At 36.2% G+C, this 14,926-nt stretch overlaps 1 protein-coding gene across 2 annotated transcripts in view; it reads right to left on the minus strand.

The window, feature by feature from the left end:
- The window catches only part of Oxsr1 (oxidative stress responsive kinase 1), a 101,108-nt gene that overhangs the window by 47,881 nt on the left and 38,301 nt on the right, over nucleotides 1–14,926 (minus strand). For both annotated transcript variants that reach the window (XM_076843720.2, XM_076843728.2), the window contains 2 exons: nucleotides 14,767–14,908; nucleotides 1,502–1,557 (listed from right to left, as the gene is read on the minus strand). In XM_076843720.2, the coding sequence (XP_076699835.1) occupies nucleotides 1,502–1,557; nucleotides 14,767–14,908 (198 nt within the window). The remainder of the gene's footprint in view (nucleotides 1–1,501; nucleotides 1,558–14,766; nucleotides 14,909–14,926) is intronic.

Below are 14,926 nucleotides of genomic sequence, written 5' to 3' on the forward strand. Positions count from 1 at the left end.
CAAAGTTGTTCCTGAATTCCTGTTTGGTGCCATTTACACTAGACAAGGATATCACATCTAGTCTATCATCCTACATTGTAATTTTATTTTTAATGTTTTTGTATGTCGCTGTAGATCTGTTCATTTCCCTCACTATATATAGTATTCTGATATATAAATTAGTCATAATTTATTTATATGCTCTACTAATGAAGTGATGAATTTTTTCAAACTCATAATGATTAAGATTACTGTGGTAAACATAGAGGTGAGTTTTTCTGGGCTATATATGCAGTAATCATAGTCTTACAATATACACCTCTTCAATTTTAATAAATGGTTCTAACTAATTTATACTCCATCATTAGTGAATATATCACCAATAACTGGTACTGCCAGGTATTTCTACAAAGTCAGTCAATTGAGAATATTATTCCAATGTGATTGTACTTTTCATTTAATAAGATTTTATATTTATGTTTGGATTTCTTCATTTGGGAAGTGCCTATGCCAATCTTTTTGCCCACTTTATTATTTCTTTTTACCTTAGTGAGTTATTTATATGTTCAAAATTTGATCTCTGTTAATTATTCGTGTTGCAAACATCTACTCTATGGCTTGCCTTTTTACCATAGTCATAAAACTGCTTGTTCCTCTTCTGATAAACAGAATTGCTATTTTTTTTTAAAGAGAGAGAGAGAGAGAATTTTTAATATTTATTTTTTTTAGTTTTTCGGCGGACACAATATCTTTGTTTGTATGTGGTGCTGAGGATCGAACCCAGGCCGCACGCATGCCAGGGGAGCATGCTACCGCTTGAGCCACATCCCCAGCCCCAGAATTGTTATTTTTAAAGGACTCAAATTTATGTTAGAGCATTATGTGGCTTGGTTAACCTCAAGGACATGAAGATGTTTGCCTAAATTATCTTCTAAAGGTGAAAGAAATAATTTAAGGTCTGGGTAACCACCTTTTCCCTGCCAAATATTTGACTATTTTAGCAGCTTGGGACCAAGCTGAAGGAGGCGGTGTTTCATCAGGATAGCCACCTTTGGCAGGCCTTGGCCTCCAGCTCTTATTATCCCATAGTTATGAAGCTGCCAAAAGTACACTTCCACTTCTCAGATTCCTCCTGATAATTAACAAATACTTTCTCCTAGGACAAAAGCAGTTCTATATTATCTCTCTACAGCATATTTACTCTTAAACATAGTGAGGATTCTTGACTATTTATCCTTTAAAGCAAAGTACAGAATGCAATGAGAATCCAAAGCAGAAGACCGTCATCAGGATGAGGAGTGGACAACTGGAAAGTAATGAGTAATGGTCAGAAAAATGTCCAAGATCAGAAATGAGGGATGAGTGGTAGAAGATATCTTGAGAGTCAGCAGGGATGTACCAACACAGGATGCTTGAATAGAGATGGCCCAGAGAACAGGAGAAAATACTGACTAACATAAAAGATATGTAATGAGGTTCTACTGACCATTAAATCAGAATAAAAAGGAACACTTATCCTTACCTGCAATCTGTACTGAGCCATCTTCTCCAAGAAGAATATTTCCAGCTTTCACATCTCTTTAAGGAAAAAAAGTCACATCTCAAAAAACATATATTCTTTGGAGTAATATGATTTAAGCAATTGTTTACTGTATTTACACAACACAAGCAACATTTAAATGTTTTATTTTGTATTAAAGGGTATTAAGGCCAACAATAAGCTTTTTAAAATTTTAGTCACTTTACCAGAATCTAAACATTGAACAGAAAACCACAATAAGGTATAGGTTCTTCTTACAATATCTAGAGAAAACTTAAGGTGACTAAATATTCTCAACTGAGATCAGACTGGCCAAAGAACATGACCTGCATCTACCCTCACCTAATACTAACTTTTCTACTAAACACTTTTTACAAATACTAGATCATTCTCTCTCTGGAACCTCAAATACCCACCCACCAACTCCTAACTGATCAATTTTGTTAAAATAATCAGTATGCACTTGAAAGTAGAGACTATTCTGAGCTTATAGCATAAAGACAGATATAAATTATTCCAATCTAACTATACTTTTATTGATATTTATAACAACGCAAGTAATACAGGAATATATTCTTGTTACAAAAAAATTTTTTTTACACATCACTAAGAAGATCAAAGTCCTTTGACCATCATTCTCAAGTCTAGTATTATCTCCAAAGTTGTTAAATGTTATTAGTCCAATTAACAAATATATTACCTATGGCTTACCTGGACATTTCCCCCAGTATAAATGATATTATACTATCCATTTAAGTCTACAACATGTTTTCTTTGGTATACTAAAAACCTCTAAGTCCTAAGAACAGCAAATACATTTCTTGATAACCTAGAAAAAGCCTCACAGTGGGGGCTGGGGTTGTGGCTCAGTGGTAGAGTGCTCACCTAGCACATGTGACACACTGGGTTCAATCCTCAGCAACACATAAAAATAAATAAAATAAAGGTATTATGTCCATCTACAACTAAAAAATTTATATATATATATATATATATATATATATATATATATATATGTATGTGTGTGTGTGTATACACACATACACATATACAGAGATTCCACTGCAGCACTGTTTGTAATAACTAGCACAATAACAACAAATAAGGCAATGATCTAGACAGCCAGCTATAGTGGAAAGGTTAAATTAATTCTGCTACATCCATGAAACAGAATGTCCATCAACAGATTGTGAAACGAAATGCCTTCTAACACACATTTTAAATGAACAAGTCAAATAAGAGTGCATTTTATGACTGTTTTACTTACATTTACACACAAACACACACACACATACACTTACACACACACATCCTTTAATGGTTTCCATAGTGATGAGTGGGGCTGAAGTCAAGGGGAACAGTGCTCAAATATCTTCTAAGAATGTACTCATGTAGTCATTTTGCAATTAAAACAAATATAACTAAATAAACAAAAGAAAGGCAGTACCTTAGGGGCTGGGATTGTGGCTCAGTGGTAGAGCACTTGCCTAGCATGTGTGAGGCCCTGGGTTTGAGTCTCAGTACTGCATATAAATAAAAGTCCATTTACAACTTATATATATATATATATATTTAAAAAAAAAGAAAAAGAAAGGCAGTACTTAAGGCTAGATAAGAAAAAAAGCAAGGCCAGCTCATGGAGGAAAGCTTTGTCTGTCAGGAAAACGAGTCAGAGAAACACACGTCATTCCTTCCTGTCCATGTCCCTTTTTCCTCCATTTTTAAACATAACCATTCGCTGGCAAACAAACAGTTTCACAACTGTTGGCAGCAGCATCATACCACAGCATATAATGCGTTTCCTTGATATATACTGAAGCATAAGGAAATTGTGTTCGTGAGGTTGTATATTGCTCAGAAACCCAAGCAAGTTATGAGTGTTTTCCCAGAGGCTGATTCAATAGAGTGGAAGAGGCTGACTTGCTTTTGCTCCATGAACCTAGAGTCTCTTGACTTTAGATACTACAAATAGGAAAGAATTCAGGACATTCCCTTCCCTTAGTGACAAAAGCCATTCAACTGAGTCAACCACTAACTTCCAACTCCCTTTTCTGAGCTCATCAAAAGCTGTGGGGAGTAGTGGGGAGTAGAGATTAGCCACTCCCTCATCTGTTTTTACAGCAGGTTGTATTACAATGTTACCACAGTGTGTTACTGTATGACTGTATTTCCAGGTCGGCCTCCCCATTTTATCCTGAATTACATCTAGATCTATATCTTATTTAGCATGTCCCAGATACCCATCAACTAAACTATGCAGGACACTACCTGACTCCAAATCCTCTTCTGTAAAGAAGTGGATTATCAACAAAGTAAATAAAAATTTCAACTAAACAACAACAACATAAAAAAAAAAAACCTAGATTGTACCCTCCCTGATACTCCAACCCCTATCCTTGACCTCCTACTTCGTTCCAGATGTCAGAGTTATAAACTAATACACTTCAGTCAAAGAATATGAGAAACCTAACCACTGCATCAGTAAGAAACCAATTAAGCTGTGGCACATCTCATTCATACCATGAAATACTATGTATAACGAATGAATACCTGTGTTTTATCCTTTCCTTGTTTTTGATGTTCTTGGCAGTTCTGAGAAGCATTAGTCAAGTATTTTGTCAAACATTCTTCTAAAGAATTTATATGACATTTTTCTCATTGTTAGACTGGTGTTGGGTTTGAAAGGAAACTCATGAGTGTCATTTTTATCACATCACCTCAAGGTATATGGTATCAACATAAGTCAGCACAGATGAAGCTTTTTATCATACACTATCTTGTGTTGGTGGAATGCTTTAAGCCATGTATAGGGATTACCTATACAAATGTTTTTTAAGTTTCTGTCTTTCATAAATGAAAACATATCAATCCGATTTTCAGTAGAGCTGCACTTTTTGCTTATTTTTCCTGATAATCAATTATGTTTCTCTTTTGAACCCAAAGTGCAATCTGCAGAACAGTCTCCAGGAGTAAAAGCAGAGGAAAATCATGATCCAGTGAATAATCAAATACACCATAGTCTGTCCTCACACACAACAGGACAATGGACCTTTCAAAGAAAAAGATCTGTAACTATGTATCTGAAAACCAATCTAAGGCTTCAGGTTAAAGAACGTTTTTTACTTTGTCATAAACAATTACTAAGCAACTCAGAAGCCCCATCATCCACCTACTGTTATTTAGCAAGAATAGTGAGTTTTGTTTTTCACTGCTTACTGTCATTTCTTACATGTCACCACTGCCCAAAAGTTACACATTCCTCCTAAAATTAAAAAGAATATCAAAGAATGCTTGGCCTTCTCATAAGTACATAATACAAGTTTGTACTCATAACATTTTTATTACTCATCAATAGGCACAGTTTATGGAAAAATTGAAAAGAGGTCAAGAGAAGCAATGAATCAAAACCAGAGCTGGAAATATACCACATTTAAGCATCTTAAAATATCCAACATTTCTGTTACAGCTAATCTTCTTAATGGGAAAAATATTTGGGTAGGTAGACACAGAAAGAAAAATCTAATTTAGAGACATGTTTATCCTAATAAAAATCTCTAAAGCTAAAGGGTCAGGGGAAAACACAATAGAAATGGAAGAAAATTATGTGACCTGATTCAGCAGGCTAACACACAAATCCACCTACAGTAACAACTGGACCTTAAACATATGAGAAGTAGCAAAACCTACTAAAAATATCCATCTCTGTGTAAGTCTCTGTATATTTCACACTGCTCACTGCTAAAGTCTAAGTAGTAGTTCTCTACCGTGGCTGCATGTTAGAATTACCATGGGAGTTTTTAAAAGCTTCAGTGCCATGGCTTTATTCCAGGCCAATTAAATGAATTTCTGGCAGTGGACAAGCAGCGATACTTTTTAAAGCTTTCCAGATGATTTCACTGAATATGAAAGATTGAATCTCTGATTTAAAGTGTGAGAAGCTGGGCTTGGTGGTGTACAGCTGTAATCCTAGCAACTCAGGAGGCTGTGGCAGGAGGATTACAAATTCAAAGCCAGCCTGGACACAGTAGCAAAAAGACCCTGCTGTTTTGTAGACACTGTCTCAAAAAAAAAAAAAAAAAAAAATGAATAGGGTTGGTGATAGAGCTCATGGTAGAGCTCTCCTAGGTTCAATAGCCATGGTGGGTGGGTGGGTAGAGGTGCAGGGGTGGGGTATGAGACAGAAAATTCCCATCCCAAACAATATAGCACAACTGCATGGAAAACAAAGACTGTCATTACTAAGTCCCAGGCTCCTGCCCCAAAACATACCCTTCACTGCTAAAAACAAAAAAATCCTGAATAAGTAGAAAACAAAAATTACCAAGTAGATGAACATGAAACAAAGAAGAAGTCCTCATGGTAAGAAGAAATGAAAGAGACATTTAAGAGGCAGAATAGTAAATCTTGAGAAATAGAACCAAGACAATGCCCAAATGGGTAGGGGGCTCATTTTTAAATTTACACCTAAACATAGTACTGGGCTAATTTAAGGCTAGGTACTCTTTTAAGTGTGACCTTTAATAAAGCCAGAACACAGGGAAGACTGATCACCATGAAATATACTTAACAAAAGCAAGCTAGTTTAGCTATGTTAAAATAAAACATGATTGTCTTTAACATAAGCACATTTTTAGAAGTAAAAGGGATCATTACGTAATAACAAAAGAAAACATTCATCAGGAAAATAACAATCCTGAATATGTATGTTCCAGTTACATACCTCCAATCACAAAGAATTGTAATTCAAAGGGATCATTAGAACTACAGGGCCCCCACTAGAAACTATCACAGCTTGCTAGATAGCTTCCAACATACAGCCTGTTACTTTTGTGTTTTTAACATTTTTAGTTGTGGTTGGACACAATACCTTTATTGTGTTTGTTTAGTTTTTTTATGTAGTGCTGGGGATCAAACGCAGTGCCTTATGTGTGGTAGGCAAGCGCTCTACAACTGAGCTACAACCCCAGCCCAGCCTGATAGTTTTGACCACCATCAAAGGATGCTAATTTGCAGATTAGCTGAAATGAAGGACCAGTAGAGTGCCCAAGTGAGGTACTTTCTGTCTCTAATACCTAATGGGTTCAACAGGGTGCTAGGTCTTCTTTTGGGTAGTTAACGGTGAAAACTGAAGTTTTCCTCAACTGCCAGATGAACTGAGCATTATGAATCTGTCCAAATAGTTCTGTGAAATTTTAAGGGATTGCAAGTGAAAGATATTCATGTCTTGGACCTTATTTAAGAAGTCTCTGGGGAAACCCAAAGACTTCTAAAGAGGGACAAAAATCTTGAAATAAGCCAAACAAAACACTTCATTGTAGGAGAGCAAAAACGAATTACATCCAACTTCTCTTTAAGAAAACATGCATGCAAGAAGACAGAGGAAGTGAAATATTTAAAGTATTGAGAGAAAACCCCACCAACCTCCAATTTATATCCGGTGATATTACCTTTCAAAAGTAAAATAAAGACTTTCTTAGACAAGAATTAAGAAACTCTTAATTAAGGAACTCAATATCTGTGTTGCAAGAAATGTTAAAAGAAGTTCAGTCAGCTTTACTTTGTATGACTGTAACATCTATTTTGTTCAGTGTGTCAGTTCTCGATTAGCTAATTAAGCATTACCCCTTTTAACAATTACCTAAGAGGCTGCCATTTAAAGAGTATTACCTTTGACATAAAATCACAGCCAAAAATATCTTTGAAATTCCCACTCAGAATGGTCCTCAAAATTAGTTTATAAGCCACTGAAAACTTCTTTATAGACCCGTTTTGTAAGCTTAAGCAAATCCCCTAACTTAACAAGGCTTATTTTCTTCACTTGCAAAGTGAGATTAATAATAGCAACATATTATCTATGCATGTGGCAATATGTAAATTTTCTTATTTAGAAATTAGTTTTAAGAATACAAAATATAACCATAAAACCTTTTTTCTTTAGAGATTTTATTTAGGGGCTTCTTTATAGAAGGAAAATGTATTTTTTATTTTTGCTCGTGTGTGTGTGTATGTGTGTGTGTGTGTGTGTGTGTGTTGCTAGGGATCAAATTCAGCGCCTTGTGCATGCAAGGCAAGCACTCTATCAACTGAGCTATATCCCCAGGCCCCGCCTTTTAAATTTTACTGATTCTTTTTAATTATATATCATAGAATTCACTTTTATATAATTACACAAGTCTAGAATATATCGTATTCTAATTAGAACCCCATTTTAACGGACGTACAGGATGGTGGGATTCATTATGGTGTATTCATATATGTACCTAAGAAAATTACTTCAGATTCATTCCATTGTCTTTCCTTTTCCTACCCCCCCCCCGTCTTTCCCTTCATTCCCTTTTGTCTAATCTACTGAATATCTATTCTTCCCCTCTTCTCCCTTATTATGGATTAGCTTCCACATATCAGTGAAAACATTTGACCTTTGGCTTTTAGGGACTGGCTTATTTCACTTAGCACGAGAATCTCCAGATCCATACATTTACTTGCAAAATGTATTTATTCTTAAGTCAATGTCAAGACAAGAAAATACATGTGGAAGGGTGGATCTTCTAGATACAATTCAATGAGGAAATTAATAGACATCCCCCCTAAAAATCAACCTTAAAGCTGAACAAATTGGACAAAACAACCATTTCAGTACTCTGGAAATTAACCTGAGAAACATTTATGCTTGAAAACACTACTGCATCACAGATAAGAACAGTGTGATTCCATGGTGTTCTGGTCTGGTATCAGGCCCAGCTTAGTCTGCATGGAGGTAGTACCTTTAAGGTAGACACAACTTAATGACTGGCAGCTCTTCTGTCAGAGTTGAAGTGCTCTCTTGATTACAAATGGTGGACAACACTTACACCCAGTGACACTGTGAGTGGAAATGACTTTTTCAAGACTAGCCAACAAGAAAGGATCAAGAGTGCCTCTGTAGCCTGTAATTTCAGTCCAGATTGAGATAAAAATATCCTGGCTGAAGATACACACATGCACAACAGAGACAAAGAGGCCTTTGCTAGTCAAACACTTCTGGCCAACCTTGAGAATACACACAAGAATACAGAAGACTTTAAGAGGCCTGGTTCAGGGTTGGGCATGGTGGCACACACCTGTAATCCCAGTGGTTCAGGAGGCTGGGATGGGAGAATCGCAAGTTCAAAGCCAGCTCAGCAAAAGTGAGATGCTAAGCAACTCAGTAAGACCTTGTCTCTAAATAAAAAACAAAACAGGGCTAGGGATGTGGCTCAGTGGTCAAGTGCCCCTGAGTTCAATCCCTGATTCAACCCCCCCCTACCCCCCAACAAAAAAATGCTTGGTTCAAACTGAAATCTAGGTAAATTGGAAAACAGAACTTTGAAAATGCTCATTTTAAAATTCATAGAAGGATTCTGGTAAAGCAAAGCCTTAGTGGCTCCTGATATATAAGCATAATCACTAGTTATTCACTGGCTGAGTACTCAGAGGGACATAGGGTAATTCCTAGGAAACCAGACTTTAAAATAAAAAGAATTTAAACAACCACACACACAAAAAAAAAACTAAGCAGAGAAATCACATCAATGACTACCTACCACAGATTTGTCCCAGGCAAGTTAATTAAGGGGGGTTAAAAAAAATTAGAATACTAGTGTTCAGAGAAAAAAAATCAGAATCCAGAGTTTCTACAAAATTACATCTAAAATTTAGGGCTCTCCAACAGAAAAACAAGAGATTTGCAAAGATAAATGAAAAGTGTAGCCCATATTCTGGAAAAAAAAAAGTGATCAATAGAAATTATCTGAGTGTTCCCAGATATTGATTTAGGAAAGATTTGAAATCATTTACTATAAATAAATTATGTTCAAAGAATCAAAGGAAACCACATTTAAAGAAGTAAAGTATAAGATAAAGAAGCAACAAAGGGGGCTGGAGTTGTGGCTCAGTGGTAAAGTGCTTGGCTGGCATGTGTGAAGCACTGGGTTCAATCCTCAGCACTACATAAAAACAAACAAAATAAAGGTCCATCTACAATTATAAAAAATATATAAAGAAAAAGAAGCAACAAAGATTCTTAATGCTGATATAAAAACATTTTAAATAGAACCAAAAGGAGCTGGGCATGGTGGCGCACACCTGCAATCCCAGCGGCACTGGAGGCTGAGACAGGAGGATAGTGAGTTCAAAGCCAGCCTCAGCAACAGTGAGGCACTAAGGAACTCCGTGAGACCCTGTTTCTAAATAAAATACAAAATAGGGCTAGGGATGTGGCTCAGTGGTTGAGTGCGCCTGAGTTCAATCCCCAGTAACCAATAAAAAAAGGCCCAAAGGAAATTCTGGAATTAAAAAGTATGATTACTGAGCCAGGTATGGTGCACACACCTATAATCCCAGCAGCTCATGAGGCCAAGCTAGGAGGATCATGTGTTCAAAGTCAGCTTCAGCAAAATAGAAGCACTAAGCAACTCAGGGAGACCCTGACTCTAAACAAAATAGAGCTGGGGATGTGACTCAGTGGTTAAATGCCCCTGAGTTCAATCCCCAGTATCAAAAAAAGAGTATGATTTCTGAAATGAAAAATCTACCAGCAGAGATTAACAGCAGGTTCAAGATGGCAGAAGAATCATTAAACCTCATTAAGCCTAAAAATAGAATTATCAATCCAAGAGATAGAGAGGAAAAAGATTAGAGCCTCAATTTGCTTTTCCTTGCTCTTATTTTATATATACTTCTATTTTATATATATATAATATCAATCAGATTGCCATTTGGACTCTGGATGTGGGTGGGCAGAGCTTCAGTAGCCCCAGGCAGGCAGCAGACTGGGTGTTCAAGGTAGAGATAGGTGCTGCTACCACAGCACTTTCCCATTGTTCAGCAGGGTCCCACAAATTCATGGTCATGGAGACCTAGCCATGCACGGTTTGCTTTTCTGGCTTCCTCCATGCTTTGTAGCCAGCCTCACTTTCCAGTTTAGAAGTTCAAGCCTGAGATAATAGTGTATACTCTATATCATCACTCCCATTCTGTTCTAGATCTATAAAAATTTAGTGGAGCCATACATATACCCTCCAATTTCCCCTTTGTTAGTCATATACAGACTAGAAAATCCAACCATAGGGCTAGGTTTGTAGGTAGCTGAGCTCAGCGGTAGAGTGCTTGCCTAGCATGTTTGAGGCACTGGTTTCAATTCTCAGCACCACCTATAAATAAATTAATAAATAAAATAAAGGTCCATTCACAATTTTAAAAAGATTTTTTAAAAAAGAATCCAATCGGGGCTGGGGTTGTGGCTCAGTGGTAGAGAATTCGACTAGCACTGGCAAGGCCCTGGGTTCGTTCCCCAACACTACATAAAAATAAATAAATAAAGATATTGTGTCCAACTATAACTAAAAAATTAATATTTTTTAAAAAGAATCCAATCATAAAAATGAAGGCAAAGTAGACAAAGAATGCAGACATAAATGGATTACCAAAAAAACGACCAATACATCTTTGATAAAAAGAAAAACTAAAACAATTTTCCCAATGGATCTCAATTATTATTATTTTTTTTGGATCTCAATTATTTTGAAAATGAATCTGATAATATAAAGCAAAGCACTTTCTTCGTAATTGTTTCTGATTTTTTTCCTCTGAGACATAAACTCAGGATAATTAAGATATTTACTTGACACTAATCAGGAAATACATGGTATTTATATTTAAAATGTATTTTACTTAATGACCTTGTCCCAGAGTTCTTTTTTCCTTAAAATGGCTATCATTTCTATTGTTGTAGTTTTAATAATATGAGTAAATATAAGGTTTGTGCCAGCAGATATTTTATTACTAAATCAGCACTTAAAAATCCTTAGGCGGGGCTGGGGATGTGGCTCAAGCGGTAGCGCGCTCGCCTGGCATGCGTGTGGCCCGGGTTCGATCCTCAGCACCACATACAAACAAAGATGTTGTGTCCGCCGAGAACTAAAAAATAAATATTAAAAAATTCTCTCTCTCTCTCTTTCTCCCTCCCCCACTCTCTCTCTCCCACTCTCTCTTTAAAAATAAATTAATTAATTAATTAATTAAATAAAAATCCTTAGGCCTTTAGCATTCATTCATATGAATTTGACTACTATTTGTTCTAATTTCTTTAGGCTCTACTTTGAGTGGAGTTCAATTTCACTGTGAATTAGTACAAATGATGATGTGAAACATAAAGATATAATTACTGTCCAACACAATGGAGCAGCTTATCCATGAAAGTAGTAATTACTATTCTTTGCTCTGAGGAAGACAGAATGATAGGGAAATAGGGGAAAACTTCTCGGGGAAAAAAAAGGCAATATCTTTTACATAAATGTCTAATATATATTATAGAATTCTAATCCTTTCTCTATTCATTTGAATAGCACAAATGTATTAAACATTCAGTTAAAAGAAAAATTCCCAGACTGGGGTGGTGGCTCAGTGGTAGAGCCCTTGCCTGGCAGGTGTAAGGCCAGGTTGAAATCTTCAGCACCACATAAAAATAAATAAATAAAATAAAGGTATTGTGTCCCTCTACAACTAAACATAATTTTTTAAAAAAACAAAAAAGAAAAATTCCCTTCGGGCATTGCCATCCACCGTCTTTATTGCTGCCATCATTCAGTTTCCCAGTTGTTTATTTGAGCCCAAATTGATCTTGCCATTATTCTAAGAAACTTCAACCATCACAGAGATGATCATGCAATGCATTCCTTCTCAGTTCACTAATGCCACCTCTACAGACATCCTCCTCTTCCACCACCCCTTAGGCATCTCCTTCCTCAGTTTTTTATCTTGTTTTCATCAAAATGCAGTCAAGTACAAAATTACTACTCTCTAACCATAACCTCCTATTTTTCTAGGTAACCATTCAATCACTCCACTATGACTATTCTTTGACTTCAATGATGTGTATGTATGGAAGTAAGTACATCTCCAATCAGCCAACCTATCTTGACTTTCCATCAACCCATCCTATTTTCCAGATTTTAATCACAATCTGACAACCTCATTCCCTCTTGCCCCTCTATTCTACAAGTTGACCATGACCCAAACAGCACGTCCTTTAGCCAAACTAAGACAAAAACTGAAAAAAGCCCATTCTGAACACATAAAAAATTCAGAATAATCAAAGTAGCAGTGAAATCCCAAAGAAAAACAGGCAAAAGTCAGAAGCAAACATTTCACAAGAGGAAATACCAATTACTCCATACAAATCGATATTTAAACTCACTAATAATCCAGAACATTAAAATTATTCCATTCTTCCTTCATCAAAATTAGCAAATTGAAATTTTAATGGGCAAGGCTAGCCCGGGTCCAATGAATTCTACCGTTTACATAACCTGCTAACGGGGGCATAAATCTGTACATTTCTGAAAAGATATGTCAATTTTTTTTTATAAAATGTTTTCCCTTTGACTCCTTGACTCTTTATAGAAAGCTAGATTTAAAAAAAATTAAAAACCACAGAGGAAGACGTTTATTACAATGTTGATAACGATATAAATAGAAAATATTCAGAGAATGGGCCCATATAACATGTAAAAACCTGTCATATTACACTCAGAATCTTAACTCAGGAATGAAATAGATTAAAAACAAATCATAGTGCCATCCCAAATCTAGAGATTTGTTCCAATCCCCAGAAAAATTATATAAATTTTACACAACAGAATATTACTCAACATTAAGAAAGAATAAAATTATGGCATTTGCAGGTAAAAGAATGGAGTTGGAGAATATCATACTAAGGGAAGTAAACCAATCCCAAAAAACCAAAGGCCCAATGTTTTCTCTGGTAAGTGGATGAGGATGCATAATGCGGGGAGGAGCATGGGATGAATGGAGGAATTCTGGATTGGGCAGAGGGGTAGGGAGGAGGCATGAGGATAGAAACGATGGTGGAATGAGATGGGACATCATTACCCCAGGTACATGTATGACTACACTAATGTGTGACTCTACTTCGTGTATAACCAGAAAAATGAAAAACTGTGCTCCATTTATGTACAATGAACTGTAGTGCATTCTGGTGTCAAGTGTAATTAATTCAGGCAAATAAAAAAAATTTTTAATTATATAAATTTACTTTCCCATGCTCCTTCTCTTTAAATACAACTAAAATTCCCAGACATAATTCAACAATCACAAAAGAACTCTGAAAAGTGAAAAGAGAAGAGCAGAGTGTTTAAGGGCCTTGGGACATGAAAAGCAACAGGCCATTAAGTTTCCTAAGCTTCCTTTTAATCTTCTATATCCTAGACTGGGCACTTGAGGGCCCTGAAACTGAGAACTACAAGCATAGGTCAAAAAAAGGCCCATGCATACTTTCTCTGATCAGAGAAGCAGTGAAGGGGCAGCCTGGCAAAGTACTAACAGGAGGCCTCACCCTGGACTCCACAGTTGCAAGAGAGCCCACTATTCCAGAACCAGAGTCACCAATGAAGACCAACTCAGAAAACTTTACACCCTGCCCCATCCCAAGGGCAGCAGGTAGGCCCATACCACCATCAGTAGGCACAGTCCATCTCACAGCCCTCCAATTCAAGAGCAGAGGGCAAACCAGGCCTAGTATCTATCAGCCTTTTGTCAAATAGGAAAGGACAACAGTAGGCCCAGAGTGTCCAAACACTCTAAAGAGCACCAAAAAGTGGCCTAAGAAAAAAGACTTCCAATTTCCATAGGACTAAATGAGAACTCCACCTGCACAAATATGGTAATCCACATAATGGGCCTGGGAAAGTGCTCAAAGACTCTGTACCCAGAATCTATCATTATTCACTTAGCTATCACTATTCATTTAGCAGTACCAGAACCAGGTTATGTTATCTATTTGAAAAAAAAGGGAAAAAAAGTTTTAATAAAAACAATGCTATTTTACAAAGAACTTTTCATAATTTGGGAAAATACTGGAAATAGAAAACAAGTAACAGACAAAATTATATACACATCATTATCTTAGATACTTTTAAAGCACATAAAAGAAAATAGAAAACAATGTTCCAAATGTTATTAGTAACTGCCTCTCAGTAAAAAATTGCTAATTTTATGTTTTCTGATTTTATTGAAGTACTTATAATTTTTTTAATACTCACCAGATGTATAATTAAAGGTCTAACCACAATGTACTGAAACTATTGATACAAAGAGCCTTGACAACAATTACAGCTATGAGTAATTCTGTAGAAGAATGAGACTGGCCTCAATAACATGATACAGCACTGCTATCTATCCAAAAGATAAAAATATCATCTTTTATATACCTGTGAATCTGCCCATTTTTATGCAGGTATTCCAACCCTTCTAATACTTCTCGAAGGATCGTAGCAATGGTAGGTTCATCCAGGACTCCACTTTTGTGTTCCCCCTTTGCCACGATGTGCTTAATAATATCCAAAACAGAACCTGAAAACAGAAAACACA

This window comes from Callospermophilus lateralis, chromosome 1 (genome assembly GCF_048772815.1).
Source record: "Callospermophilus lateralis isolate mCalLat2 chromosome 1, mCalLat2.hap1, whole genome shotgun sequence".
In the NCBI taxonomy this organism is placed as follows: Eukaryota; Metazoa; Chordata; class Mammalia; order Rodentia; family Sciuridae; genus Callospermophilus; species Callospermophilus lateralis.